The sequence below is a fragment of the Siniperca chuatsi genome, linkage group LG22, assembly GCF_020085105.1.
Source record: "Siniperca chuatsi isolate FFG_IHB_CAS linkage group LG22, ASM2008510v1, whole genome shotgun sequence".
NCBI lineage: Eukaryota > Metazoa > Chordata > Actinopteri > Centrarchiformes > Sinipercidae > Siniperca > Siniperca chuatsi.
This window is the reverse complement of record NC_058063.1, coordinates 5,517,897-5,533,928: the sequence shown is the minus strand read 5'-3', so window position 1 is coordinate 5,533,928 and position 16,032 is coordinate 5,517,897. Positions and strand designations below refer to the sequence as shown.

The 16,032-nt window shown below is 39.7% G+C and overlaps 1 protein-coding gene across 7 annotated transcripts in view; it reads left to right on the top strand.

Moving 5' to 3' along the window:
- nrxn2b (neurexin 2b) overlaps positions 1 to 16,032 on the top strand; it is a 736,473-nt gene that overhangs the window by 211,787 nt on the left and 508,654 nt on the right. For all 7 annotated transcript variants that reach the window (XM_044183093.1, XM_044183092.1, XM_044183090.1 and 4 more), the window contains one exon: positions 11,578 to 11,595. In XM_044183093.1, the coding sequence (XP_044039028.1) occupies positions 11,578 to 11,595 (18 nt within the window). The remainder of the gene's footprint in view (positions 1 to 11,577; positions 11,596 to 16,032) is intronic.

Here is a 16,032-nt window from a genome sequence, read left to right as displayed (position 1 = left end):
AAGCAGAGGTTTTGTAATTAGCCACATGTAAGAAAGGAAAGTGGAAAGTGAGCATGGGCAGCAGATATGCAGACAATGCTGAAGGAGTCGTTTGATATGTTTCTGTCCAGTATTTAAACATTTAAACACTTTATAATATTCAGCTGTAGAGGGTGTGTTTGATTTGTGAAAAATAGATTGATGATGTACTGATTGAGGAGAACGGACTGTATTAATAAATATCTGTAATACGTTATTAGCCAACTTCTGGAGATCATGTTTAGGGTACAACATCAAGTCCTCACTGAGTGAATAGGAAATAACACCACCACTAATTTGTAAGTCGGCTGTTACACAAAGTCTCAGTTACAATCACTTTGACCCAGCCAATTAATTGGTAGATTAATTAACTAATACTAATATTAAGTGAATAATTTAATCAAGCAGCAGGGCTTGGCAACAGTAACCGCAGACCATTAACTTGGGTAGAGAATTACAGAATTAGTCCAGTCACATCTAACAGAACAAGCACACTAATCATAAAGGAACAGAGTGGAGGCCTCGATAGCAGGCTATGCCAGCGTTTACAAAGTGCCCTTCTTAACCCCTCACAAAGCAGCAAAGCATACTGAAATGTCCCTGCTTTGTTGGACCTAGGAGAGCCTTCAAAGTGTCCTTCATGTCGTTATTTTACCCAAGTCACACTGTGCCAAATCCTTTATTTTCCCATTTAAATACATCCTCTTCATACCCTTTCCTGCTCCTTTACCTTTTTTCTGTCTTTCGCCTTTGTGCAATTGGCTGGACTTTTCGAGAAGTCTGTGTATCCTACAAATTACTTTTGGCATTCATTGCCCCAATCAGGTGTCTTTCCTAACAAGTTATAAATGAGCAGGATGACTGTGGGCCAACCCCAACTGAGCAACTGATTAAATCTGTTTATCATACAGCTAACCATCTAACAAAATTAAACCATTGAAAAGGCATCATGCACAAATTTTGAGGCATGTCAGTTATCTTACAACATGTAATAAGATGCCATCACAGTGAACAGGGATAGACTGTAAAAATGTTTGATAGTAATGTTTGATGTGTGTATTATGCAGTGTGCTTTGCCTCCAGTAATTATAGAGTAATTATATCTGCTTACAATTGTTTTATTTGTTCACCAAAAAATATCCCCTACTCAAATACTACTTTTCTTTTTCTTGTATCATAATACAAATGTCCTCTTGGAAGAAAATAATATCTTACAAGATGAGACTGACATTTTAATACCAAAGTGCGCATGACATGTGAAAATATCTCTCCTAGTGTTCCCATTTTATAATTTATCCTTGTATGCAATCTCCATTTTCTAAGAAAGAAAAACATTTCAAGTCGTATCTAGTGTTTAGCGTCCACATTTTGCTCTTGACTGACGCGTTCAGACTCAGAAATTACACATTGTTCTTGTGGGGGCTCTCTAATGGCAAATCGGGAGCACTTTGGTGTTTTGCAAGAAAAAAACAAAGCATTTAATGAAATCAGCAATCAAATGTGGATGTTTTTCCAGTGACAGTTTTGAGAATAGAGACAAAAAGAGGAGCTCATTATAGAAAAAGAGACAGAAAGCAGACCTAAGCTATGCAGGCTGTAAACGCTGACACTTCATCAACTGAAAACCCAGACAAAAAAAGTGACTCTCTTACTGCAAGAAAATAGTGTTCACAGTGAAAGCTGGGAAAATAAAATCTGAATATTGAGGCATTCGGTAGAGTTTGTACACATGTACCATGTAGCCTTAATGTGTATTTGCCATGTTTATATTTGGATGTGTACGCTAGTATGTAAGCATGTGTGTGTTTGCATGTGTTCTGTCAAGGAGCACTTGACATCAGAGGAGAGGTATGGGCTGAGTGTACCAGAAGGGGATTTGGTGAATTACCAGGCTGCAGCCTCAGCATTGAGTCCAGAGGATTAGAGCAAAGACTGGGGTCCTGGAAAGAGATGTGCAGACGCACTAGGAGAAGGGGATCAGTGTGTGTGTGCGTTTGTCTGTGTGAAGCATTGGTCAAACACTGGCTTCAAGCACTACCCAACAACTAAGAGGTACCATGTCATATCACAGGCGAGCACCCTCAAGGTCCTGGGATTCACAGAAAGCGTGATGTGTTGTGTGCCAGTTGAAATAACTGCACTATGACAGAGTGCCACATACACTTTTAAAAGCACACTGCATTATAGAGGACGTGTGCAAATTCACTCTGATTGGATGAGACACTTAGCTCTCTACGTAGAGTACACAAATGTTTTAAGTCTTGGTAAAAGCCATTTTCCCTTACTGAATACCTATTAATCCTAACCTTATTAAAGGTAGAAAAAACTTTTATTGTGGAAAAGGGCTGCAACACTGTAACAGAAAGATGTCAGAATTACATAACTGCTTTTTATGTATATAAGGAACATATACCCAGAAACCTTCAATTAGTCAACCAGTCACTGAAGTTGGGTATTACCAGTCAGCTACTACCTAAGTACAGAACTTGCTCACTTCCATTCTTTTTCCAACCAAAATACTGACATATGCTTTGTTATATCCATACCTTGAAACACTATTACATTTCTCAAACCCATTTTATTATTTTTTACCCCTGTTAGACACAGCAACATCTTTCTGTCCCACACTGCACTCAAATAGGGCTATGATGACAGTTACTACTCTCAGTCTTATTTTCTCCTGGGTGAGCCACTCAAGCCTGCTGGCCACTGAGGGTCCAAAGGACCAATGATTCCTCAAAAAAACACTCTAGCTATCAACCCAGCCTAGTCGCTCAACTGGGTCACTGTTACCTGGCAACAGAGCTTTTTCCTGCCTCCTGTGGATGCAGCAAGATAAAAAGAAATGTAATATTATTGTTAGATGAAACATTTATATTGGTATATTGTTTTCAATGATTGTAAGACATAAAATTAAAAATCACATTTAGTATTTGTGAAGGGTATAGGTTTCTCAGGTTGTTGATGGAGTCAATGCAGAGAAGGAAAAAGTGGAGAGAAAATCGACCTAAGCTAGCTTTTTAAACCATAAAATTAAGATTTTGTACATAACCTTTAACTAGCCAAAATAACTTGCTGAATGCCACAATATTGTTTAGATCAATTTTAGACTCAGATTCTTGCATTAAGCCTATTGTAATTAAAAACAAAAAAGATGTCATCTTCCTGATGTCTCCTGTCGGACAAATGACACTTTCTCTTGCCTGTTCTCAATTAATTCCACATGCAGTTAACCATTTCTTTGATTGGTGGGCCTGCTTGTTAGCTGTGCTATTGTTGTTTACTGTCAGTCCCAATTTCTGTGCTACTTAATTGGACAACTCTTTTGACTTGGAATTACTGTACATGATGCTGCCCATGCATCAGAAAAAAACACAGTGGCTTTTTGTGCATAATAAACACACATATCTTTATAGTTGTACCAAAGTCCCCTAAGCTAAACAGCAATCAAATGATTTAATGGTACCTATATATTTAATTTGAGAGTTAGATGTTCCTCTAACTAACATGAATTCAAACAGCTCCATAGCTACTGCATATGTTTTATGGGCTTAGACAAAGACCGCCTACATAAAAGAGTAAAGAGTAGCTGTACTTTTTCCAAAATTGCACCGTCACAACAACTCTCATATCTCCGGCGAATATGGGGTGATTTACAGTCTCCTCTACCACTTGTTTTCCTACTTTGCACTGGCAGTGGTGGCAGCCAACCCATTCTCATTCCCAAATACCAATGTTTTGTCACGCCCCTCTGCGACATATACAGACACATATGTTACCCTTTGCCATCTGTAGGCGACGCCTTCAGAAACTACTTGGTAGTTCCGACTTAGTCGGAAGTCACGTTGCATAAGTCATGTAAGTTACGTGTTAGTTAGGTTTAGGCAACAAAACTACTTGGTTAGGCAGTAGGAAGTCACATGACATAACTTAAAACTTTAAATACCTTAACGTTAACTTCTGGTTTCACACAGGACACGAATCCCGGTCTCCTGGGTGAAAGTCCTTTGTTAGTTTCAACCATCCATCAACCCTACCACCTCCACAAGCAGACTTTCTCGCTCGTTATGTCACTCTTATGTCACTCATTATACTACATCATCTGACTTCCTTAAGGCTTTATGGCAGCCCTGTTCGTCCCATACAAACACTAAAGGGTACATTGTACGTCTGTATACAACACAGAGGGGTGTGACAAAATGTCGGTATTTGATGCCCTGGGAATGAGAATGGGCTGTGGCAGCACATAGAGTATTTAACCTGAGTTGATTGCTCAGGATTCCAGTAACGACCCTGGAATATGATCAAAATCTAAAAAGTATTGGGGGAATAAGAGAGAGAGGAGGGCAAGGGAGAGTGATGCTTGTAAATGCCACATATAAGAAACATGAATCTGGCATCCAGTAATCCTGTAAGTATGTTGCTGTTTGCTGGTGGTATGGTGAAGGCTCTAACAAGCTGCATGCTTCTCACGATTAGAAAAGTGACAGGGTAAGGGGGTCAGACGCTGTCTTGGGAAGACCCAGTCAATATACAGTACAAGCACAGAGCATGTTAATGTGAGGGCAACAGCAACTCATCAGTCATCTGTTGCACACTTGTTTGCTTTTATCTTGATTCTTATTCGTACACTCTGGCTTTATCTCTCTTTGTGGTTACCTATATTTAAGGTATCCTAATCAGAAGAAAACATTAATAACAGTGATCCTTGCAATTTCCACAAGGGTGGTTGAATGATTTGAGACTGATATGTGAATCAGAATTATTTCAGCAAGTTCCCCAAAACAACAAGTGAAAAAGCCCTCTAGCAAACCTAGGAATTATGATGGGAGCAAAGGAGGAAGTCATGTGACATTGAAATAGTGAGAAAGTCTGCATAGGGACAATGAATCCCTTGGCGAGGCTACAATTGTCGCCTCGGCAGGCTACATTTGTCGCCTCAGCAGGTGACAATTGTCTCGGCAGGTGTTTTTGTAACGTGCCTGTTGGATGGTAAACTACATTTCTGAGATGTTTATGGTCCACTTGGCTTTCCATACAATATTGGCCGTGGTTCTGGGGTCAAGGACTGCAACAATCGCACTTCCCCTGGAAAGGACACAGGAATTTAGTGCCTGCCTCATGTTATTTCAGTTTGCATCCCACTTCAACTGGGCACCCTGCCTTCATCTCATGGGCTTGATGGCAGCTATGGCGCAAGTGGTCCCACTTGCCCTGTTGTACATGTGGTCTGTCCAGGGGTGCTTGCAAATCCAGGGACTGAAACTGAGGCTTCACAGAGCGAGAAGAGCAGTTTATCCCCATCTTGTGTCTACAGATGCATCCCTGCTGGGTTGCTGTTGACACTGGTTGCAGCATTGGCAGGTCTGGTGAGCAGGGTGCCCTGGGTGTTGGGGCCAATTAACTTAGCAGCAGACTTGATGTCCAGAGGAAGTCTGAACTGAGGGAAGTGAGGACTCCATCCTTATGTGATCATAAAGATCTGATGCTGCTTTGCATGGCAGAAGTTAACTGGTTTTGCCTCAGGATGACAGCACATCAAGAATAATAGCCCACCTCTGGGGTAGGATATTATGGCACACTCATGGCCTCATTCATTAAGTTGCATGCTTGGCCTTTTAAAAACACTGACCCTTCATGGGGTGAATTTGAGTTGCTTTATTTAAGCTGTGTCACTTAAGTCTTTAGTTACTTGCTTCCAATCATAGAAATAAATAGATAGTCAGACATACACACACAAGTAGAGAAGTTGGAAAGTTAGGTTCAAGCCGAGAACGCCGAGAAAGCCGAGAACGCTATTTAAGTGCCAGACAGTGGATGATTACTTGTCAGTGACATCTTCAGGGAAAATTCACAGAATGTGTGCCAATCTCTTTGCCCTGTTACTGATTAAAAGCCCCACTTCTAATTCTGTAGATTAGGCACATCCTGTTCTTAGCACTTGGCTGGATGAACATTTTACCTCCTGTGAACATCGTAAAGCCTAAGTGTCTGTAGCTTATTAGTAATCTATATGACGTTTTATCTAGTACCGACTGGGGTTGTCACATAGTTCAGACGGATATCTGACAGCATGGACAAGCCAATGAAGCCAAAGAGAAAGATCCAGGGAACAGCAAATTACTTCTGCTCTTTTGTATTGAATAATTTAACATAATAATAATGTGTTGTATTTAAATCATTTGAACACTTAGACAAATTGGCTGTTTTACTGTTAATGTCTCCCAGGCTAAGACAGAACACATCAATAATACATTAATAATAATAATACAAAAGTCAGCATATTTCTGTACTACCCAACTTGCCACAATGAGACATTAAGGATAAGGAAGGGCATGTAATCATTGTAAAACGTACATTATGTGCTGTTGTTTGAAATTCTATTTGAATCCTTGTTACTCTTTAATACTTTTTTTTTTTGGTAATAGAGCTAATTAGAACATCAATTACATGCCTGATGTGATTTATTGCCTTCACTGCCAGTGCAGTACGGAGCAGCTCTATGCTGGGATTCATTTTGTTATTATTTCTTACCAAAAACAATTAATTCTAGTTGGGATCACAACTTCCAAACTCACTGGAAGATCTTTATGAAGAGTACCTGGAGGGTGTTTGGTTCATCAAATAGGATGTTTATTTCATCACATTGATATAAAGTTTAATTTTACTGTTGTGTGTTCCATCCAGGTAATTTTGTCATTTGATCACCATTCTTCACTAGAATAGCATTTTATTTGGTTTTCAATAAAAGCCTCCTAAGGTTACCTGAGAGCCCTTTCAATAGTGTAAACTATGCACAGGTGGCCATTGTCTGTGGTGAACCTGTAGCATGGGATTTCAGGGTATTTTATTCCTTGCACAACTCAAGAGAGCCCAGTGGTGTGAGTAGCATACTGTTTCTATCCATTTAGCTTATTAGGTGAAATCCACCAGTAATAAGATCTTGATCAAGGCAGAATGGCAGCAGTTTTCCCTTGTTTGCTCACTGTTGTGGAAAATAAGCACAAAGTTGTTCCAGCGGTTGGGTTGTCACCTCTGTGTGAGAGTATAAGTATAGATTTTTCCCCCACAATCTCTTGGGGATTCAGTAAATGCACATCATCTTTCCCATTTCCATACTTTGCTCAACGCAAGGGGAGACTCTTGTAGAAGCATGACATTGTTATCTCTGTGTAGCTACGACTAACACAGTATTGTCAAACTTTTATAGTTGTATTCACATTGCAAGAGACCTCACCAGAAGGAGTTTTAGCTGCTGTTTGTTGTCAATAGACTGAGACAGGGTGGTGAGATGAAATATTATTAGTGAAACAGTTCATGTAAGAGTCATGCTGAGTTGGAGTTTACTGAACTCATTGATTTCTAATATTGTGTTCTTGATGTTGCCTCACGCCCACTGTCTTTACCTCTCATATACATTTTTTAGAAGTAGCAGCTCTGAAAGCATAAATTATGTTGTTTATTTGTGGGTGCAAGTTAGCTGTAAAGCAAGAGATAGTGCAAAATAGAAATGGCAATGGCTTCTCATCTTGTTCATTCTTGAATTTGGAAGATCGTCAGTACTGGTTTACACTCAGAAACACACTTTCTAAAGTAACTCTCTCTCTTTCTATTTTCATATTCTTGAAATAATTTTTTAGGATGTAATCAGCTGTGAACAGTTAGATTAGCTCTCAGTTGTCCTGATGAGTGAATCTATATATTCATAAGTGAATATCTTATTCACGATATGTTGCTATCAGTAGACCTTTCTCATTGTGAGAGTTCTGACTTGTCAAACAGATTATATATTACTAGTATTGCTAATACTGGTTACACTGACTGAGGACATGGCTTCCTGGGCCACTTAAATGGAACACAGCCATCGTTATTGCTATTTGCTACACCTGTGCCTTTCCTGCTGTGAACAGTGAGACTGTTTTGACTGTTCTAATCTATGTCAGTCTTTGATGAGATAATCTAATTTAACTGTAATGTTATGTACCTTGCTGAAGAATGCACTAGCTAAAACGTCAGTGTTTCTTTGACCCTACAATCGATGTAAAAATAACCAAAACGAAAACTAAATCAGTCTAGAAAATTGTCTACGCGTGAACCAACAGTTCTTTCCACTGAAGATGATCAGCCCAGGTTTATACACAGCAACACAGTGTGGCTGAGACCTATAGGACTTGTAATCTGAGCAGACTAACTAGCAAGTTAACAAAGGCTGCTAGTGCCCATTTAAACATTAAAGGTAACTAACAGTATTTGGCTAAGCTGCCAAAGCAAGTTGGACTGTGTTTTTCTTATATATTTCCCTCCTAATAACTAAACAAAGCATACACAATGTGGGTAGACAATGCAGAGCTTAGAATAAAAGCAAAATAACATTGTATATATATATATAAAGCTAACATTGGCTGCTAGCACTACAGTAATATTTTTCTTTCTGATATCTAAAAAAATAAACAAAAACACATGTATTGTGGGTAACTGACAGTAAGCTAACTAGGCAAGCTACACAACAGCAAACTCAAATGAAAATGTGTTTTGGGGGAGTGGCTTTGGAGGGAGGCCTGAAGGGAGGGGGTTGGATTTTTCAGTTGGATACTTTCAAAATCTAGCTGTCTCTTGCTAGTTTTGCCAACATCACCTACCCTAGCTTTAATGTGTCCTTGTGTTGTTATTCTCCTTTTGTGTAAATGTGTGTGCATGTAGGTGTGTGTGTGTGTGTGTGTGTGTGTGTGTGTGTCGTGTTCTCTCCACGCTACTGTCTCTCCACATTTATGGGAAAATGTTGACAGAAGTGTAGAGAGGGTGGTATGAGATGGAAAGTAAATCGACAGCAGACAGGGGTCAGGGGTCATTTACAGCTTGGTTATCCAGTGATGAAACTATGGTCACCCAGAGTTACATGCATTGTTTGGTGTAATGAGGGGTATCATACAGTGTAAAGAGTGTGTGGAAAATGTGGCTGGGCTTACAAAAGCTTCACAGAGCTTCAGAACTTGCCAGCACTGCCGTTGCAGCTCACCAGCCTTGGCCTCAGTATGTTTCCTTCATGAAATACCGAGCACCAAACTATTGCTGGCATTCAGCCTGGGTTATTTACTATACTACAGGGGTCACTAGTGACTTTATAGCTCTGCCCCTGAGTCCTATCATCTCTCCAGAATGATATATCATCAATAAAGCATAGTCACCCCAGCTCTGTGTCCCACACTGTAAAGATGGCATGGCTGCCGGATGACATGATATTACATGGGAGCATGTATGCTGCTCTGTACATCTTTATTCCTCTTCTGGTGTGCTCCCTGTGGCCTGGGAGAAGTGGAAAGGCATGATAGATGAGCTATTTTTGACCAACTATCTCTTCATTTGCTATCTTTCCTTGTCTCCCACACACGCATTCACTCACTTGCTGCTTGTCTCCGTCATTGGCTGTACCCCCATGTGAGCATATTTGTTAATGTCAGAGCAAGCAGGGCAACAGGGAGCTGGAGATATCTTGTCAAAATCCAGGATAATAACAAACAAGGCCTGGGAGAACAAGACCTATTGATTGTGTTCAGTCCTCTGGCACCTTTTCCGCTGTTGACTTCATCCACCACTGTGGACATTTAAGCTCTGTCTCAGCTCTTGTGCCTGGACTGTAGATCAAGAACAAGGCCGGCACTGCAAGGCAAAGTGCCCTGTGCTCCATCTGCTCTGGCTGGGCTTCTTGCTCTGCTCCATGTGTTGGGACTAAAGAGGCTTCTTTTCGCCTTGGACATTGAATGGTAGCCATCTTGCCAGCAAGGATGACAGCCTATCCTCGGCCACTTTGTTCATGGCTGGCAGTAATATACTATCAGGGAACTCTAACCAGCAGCACAGTGGGCTAAGGTGTAAATCACTCTCTTCTGACACTGTGCATTCAAGCGAGCTCATGAACTTTATCTTTGTATATCTTTAAGTAGAATTTTCAAACACACAGAGTAATTAAAAAACATTAAAACCGTTTATATTAGCTAAATGTTTTCTTTTTTTCCCCCATGTAGTTAAAAAAAATCTTGTAAATGTTCCAATCGACGCATTGAATCTTGCATATGTGATGCAACGATGTCATTAAACTACATCGCATTGGAGTTGTTCATTATTTATTCAATAATGCAAGGTTATGCAAGATACAGTGTCATCTTTTGTCTCTTAACACATATTGCATATTTTGAAGGTCATAAACCAAAAAGAGAAAAAAAAACAGTTCAGTTTTCTTCAACCAATCAGTTCTTCAACTGCCGTCTTATCACACATCGCAAACAATGTTAGCTGCCATTTTTGGACAGAGAAACACAAAAAATACAGTAGGTCTGATGTTCAACAGGTCACTAACAACAAGGGACATGGCTCCAAGACAAGTGTTTATATATCTCAACGTTTTGCGGCATGCTCAGAAATTCTACAGTGTGTACAGCTCAACTTTCCTGAAAAAAAAGTTTTGCTTTTCACAAGGTAATTGGATGCACCTTCCACCTCCAATTGATCTTAACACTTACTGTATACTTGCTTTAATACTTAACACCTGCCAACTGGTGTAGCAGCTCCAATCTTTAATTAGGAATTTGACCTGACAGCATGGATCGATATTTCAGGTGAAAATTATGCATGCTTATTAAAACTTTTTTTCTCTTTTTTTAATCATCTATTGAACATTGGAAGGAATCCAAAAGGAGTATGAGCTGGGCTGTGTTCCCCTTTTTTTTAATCAGTTGGGTAAGGTATTGGGTGGTCCTTCCCCTCTGTACTCCCTACCTCTCTTTCTTCCTCTTGCTGTAATGTTGTCTAAACTGTAATTGTGATTCTGACAGTAACTGTGTATGGTGTAAAGTCTACTTGAACCATCAAAGGTCGATGTGCCATGTCATTATTTCAGGAGGTGACTAGGCAGAATGCTAGGCCTACTCTGTGTTACACAGAATAACTATTTATTAAAAGTTACTATTTACATATATATGCTACTGAATTGTTGAATTCTGGGTTTTTATAATTGGCTGTCCCTCTTTTTTTCTTGCCATGAGTTTTTTATTGTTATTATCATCCCTCTTGGCTAGGTTGCTTTTGTTTAAAAAAAAATTAATTGGATAATCTGATGTTTTAAAAGTCACATGGTAAATGCAGTAAGGGAGAATATTTTTTTAAAGAACCACTTTTTTTAATGAGTTTGAGTCCTAGGAGAAGTTATTTGCAGAGTAGTGAGAAGTGGAAAGTGAATGTCAAGAAGTTAGCTATTGTCTGAGAGGTCCTCTTTTGACCTTTAAGACTTGTTTTATAAATAAAGTATGAATGCTGCCTTCTGAACATCCCTGTATCCCTGGTAGTTGTTTTCCTCCACCATCTCAATTAGCAGCTCTGTGTTGAGGCTTATGTGTGGAATAGCACTTTTGTAGACATCTAATGCTAATTGCAGTCTGACTTAATTTTTTCTCCCTGCGCTATATCTTATTTTGTCGTGACTATCTTTTTGTGAACAGGTGTACTGAACTGACGTTTTGCTTTGCTTTTTGAACTGATCCATCTTTTCTTTTTCTTCCCCTACAGGTGACTCATCTCAAGTCGGTAAGTCGACTTCTTTCTATACCTTTTGCCACCGTGTCCATGTTCTTTTATATGCACTCGCCCCACTGCCATAGCAACTGATCTCATCTTTATTATACATTATACATTGCAGTTAGATATTTATGAACATTAACATGCACACAAACAAACCACCAATTATCTCTTTTAACTCCAGTTGGTGTACAAAATGAACAATGCAGCTTTCCTTTGAAAAACTGTTAACTGCTGAACTTCTCTCTCTCCCCCCTTCCATTATATATGCATTGCAGCTATTTGATATTGCCTACTACATTACCTTTCATTTGTTTGCACTGTCTATTGAAGGGGGGATTTCCAACTATATACTGTGAAAAGACGAAACTCTTAGTCCGTACTTTGCAAGTCTCATAAACTGCATTGCTTTCCAATGTAAATGTAAATTTTAAAGGTTTCAGTGAATGACTAGCCAGTTTGGGAGCCCAGGCGCAATTCTGTTTGAGTAACATTGTACTGTACAATGTTGTTGTGCTCCACTGACTGCCTTATCAGGATCCAGGATTCAATGAGGTGTTCCTTTGTCATTTCCAAGTTCATGAAGTCTGTGAAAGTGACTCATGTTGTGGTTCAGATGCAGTGATTCAGATTCAGAGCTATGGATTTCTGTAAAAGACTTGTGCTGCTATGTGCATGCAGTTATTCAATTTTCACCCATTATTTGTTCCTCTGCCTCAAGTGGATCTCTACACCTATCAGACTTTCAATCTATGTGGTTGAGTGCTTCCCATGTTTGAATGGGACTTTTGGTAGCAATTCAGATGTACAATGCATATCCTCAATACTATTTATGGCTCACTTTCTTTTAGCAAGCTCTTACACATTGCACTAAATTTCAAGATGACCTTACCATTCATGTAACTTATGAGAGGGAAATGCAAAGTTATGGGCAAATTCCATTCTATCCTCTGTTGTTATGTACTAGGCCTAAAGTGCTGTGGACCATTAAGGCATTTATTAAAACGCAGACAGAGGCTTTATCTGTAAATATGCTGACATGTCACAGTACACTAGCTTTCTATCAGCATATCATTTGGAATCAGTGGGGGTGGAAGACATGAGCGAAGGATAGGATTGGGATAGGGCGATGAGAGCAGAGATGGACAGACTAATGGGCTGTATCAACACCTCACACAAACACTAAGAAAATTAGATGGGTAGAATTTAAAACTCTAGCTCGCAGCACTTTGCAGCAGCCAACTCCTGCTTTAGTGATGTGTCAGTGTTGTCGCTCGCCTCCTAATAATTAGCTTTGTCTCGCTGCAGTACCTACTATGCATTAGGAATTGCAAATAGTAATCTACAGCACAGCAGAATGTGTAGCATGCAATGAGAAAAACATGCAGTCACGCTCACACAGTCATGATAAAAAAGGTTTTTAACCAATCCCATGGTGTACATTTTTCCCCGTGAGTTCTGTACTGTGATGATTCAAACATGTCTCCTGATCCTTATGCGTAAATCTTTTTTTTTTGTGTGTGTGTGTGTCTGCTTGTCAAGCTTTGTCCAGTGAGTGTTTGGCCCAGAGATCTGATGTCGTCTGAATACTAATGTGGCATTTTGTCAGTCTGCGGCAGCTTGGACACCGGGTGGCGACTGGAGGTTTGGTTAGGGACATGTTCACCCTTGGGGGTGCAGTGGAGAGTAGGGACAAATACTCAAATACAACACCCATTTCTTTCCACCCTGCTAGAATCAAGATCCAGTCAGGCCAAGGAATAAAAAACTAATTAAAATTTGATCTGGAAGGCCAGTGCAAATTGAGTTTCATCTTCATTAAGACCACCGGGCAAAGAAGAGGGAGATAATTCAGTTTTGCTTTTGAGATACAAGCTGTTTTTGTGTGAGTCTGCACATTCAACATAGTTCTGGGATGTGTGCTTTTTTTTTTTGCATGCACATATTGTAAGATGCCTCAAACCAACAAACCTGTCATCATACATTTTCTGAGCATTTTTTGTTCTGCATACACAGTAACACTGCAGTCCAAAAGTAGAAGTTTATGCACGTTCTCCTGAAGGACCAGTAAGGCAACATTGGTAAACAGTATATTCGTTTTGAGAAACCTTCATAAGCCTTCATAATTCCAGAATTTCTCAATGAGGGAGAAAGAGTAGATGTGTGTCCAGCCCCTTTCAGAGTTGTTGTTTTACATTTTATGTGGGATAACCATGTTAAACAAATTATTAATCATAGCAGAGTGTTTTTACATACTTTAAAACGAGTCTGGATGGGAACTTTAAAATTGGATCAGCTTTCTAAGACATTTCCAGACTTACTGGTGCACTGCTCATGCTGTCACACACTCTCACATTATTCCACTGAGATTTTGTCAAAATTCATTAAATGTTCTCCAAATCCACATGGGAACGAATGTCACATCCAGCTCCACACCAGTCAAAGAATCAGTGTTGCAAAATCTGTCGTTGCTGGAAGTTAATATTGCTGTTTTTCTAGACAGTCAAGTTTTTCTTTTCACTGCCTGGCTTATGAGGCAGGTAGTGGCAGAGGTAATTGTTGTCCCTTAGATGTAGAGGCAGGCCGGCATACTACAAGCAGAGATCCTTATCCTACTGCTGAATTTCATTTTGACTCCAGAAACTGGCATTGGCAGAGGCGGAGACATCTTTCTGTGTACATCTCTGTCTGTCTCTCTCAAGCCTTGTTCTCCCCAGCTCAGATGATTAGCATCTATCTTTCCCTTTTTTCTCTCCCCTTCCCTTGAATGCCAACCTCAGGCTAGTCAGAGCCAGCAAAAGCCTCTTCAAGCTGATGCTGCAATGGGATTGGCCTGCTCATCACACATGGTACCAAGAATGCTTAGTGAACCACACACATTTGGACAAGAAAATGAGGGATTCAGGCTCTGTGTTGGGTGGAGAGTGACACTTAGTAGAACATATTGTTTTTCTCCACACTCCCTGTCTAAAATGTTCAATAGTCAGACAAACCCCCACAAAATGTGTCAATGCCTGGAGCTATTTTTTATTCAGTCATAGTTTTTTTTTTTTTTTACACAACTCCCAAAGTCTAGCATTATGTATTTATTCATTATGTAAGTTGCTTTATTATGAGCAAATGCAGGCATGAAGGAACAGCCCTGCTATGAACACTGAAACAGTTCATAACTTTCCTTATTTATGAATTTCTTTCATCACCTTGCTGCACACTTGTTTGATAGCAGCGACCTGGCTACTTAATTGAACGAGTCTTATACATCAGCCACAAACATGGAAACCAAGACAATAAAAACACTTTATTATCCCTGGAAACACAGCCAGTACTTAAGTTATTTTCCCTGCCTGGTGATAAACAGCAAGGCATCAGAAGAGCCCAACAAAATGGCCATTCCACAATATAACACCCGAACCTGTGGGCACATTTACATACTAGAGGAGGGCGGTAATGAGATAGCTACCTGAGATAATTACTACTCAAGGCGTCCAGCTCTCATCCCCTACCACAGGGAACCAGTTTAACTCACTACAATTGAACGACCACTCATTTGCTCCATTTGAGGCACCATTTATGCCATTTTATGCTCCATGTGTCTTAACACAACGGGGGCTTAAATAGTTGAAACTTGGACCAGCAAATGTGGAAGGATGCATGGATATATAGATTGGAAAATGATAGACAGACATGGGGAAGTAATCATTTAAGCCCCTTGTTCAGATTCAGATTAATAGAACACGCTGGCCACATTTGTGTTCCTACTACTCAATTTAAACAGGCTCACTTTCCTTCCTTTTGCATCTCACATTTGGAATAGATCCTGATCTGATTTAGCTGGATTACATTTACAACTGATGGTAAACTGTCTCTTTCCATTATCAAAATGTTCCTCTTGTAGTATATAGTATTATATATAGTAGTATATATCCTGACAGGCTGTTTTTGACAAGGATGTTATTTTTCCCTCCTTTAAGATTTCTTTATATGTTTCTGTTTTTGCTATACAGTATGTGGCTGTTGTTGTTGTTCTTTCTGGCCAGAGCTGGTTTATATGATAGGTCGTCAAGTCATTGACATCTAGGTATTCAGATTTAAAAACAGTCTTTATCACTCAGAACAGATGTTTATGCTAGGTTGAAAATTAAATGCACGTTTGACCCTTTCTCCCAGTATTTAAAACCCTAAATGGCTGTATATTCAGTGTGACTGTGGTGTGGCTTAGAAATGACATCATTAACACTAATGACAATAAATCCTGACTTGTAAAATGTTTATGCTGCTGACGGTGACTCTGTAACTGCTCTGCTGACTTTCTGCCTTTTTTCAAGGCTGGAGAAATCCCTGACATGGCAATCACTCAAACCTACTGCCGTTATGTCTTGTCTCAGACGAATAAATTAAACTGTAATATCTTGACTGCTGAGAAATTGCATTGGATTGTTATAAATG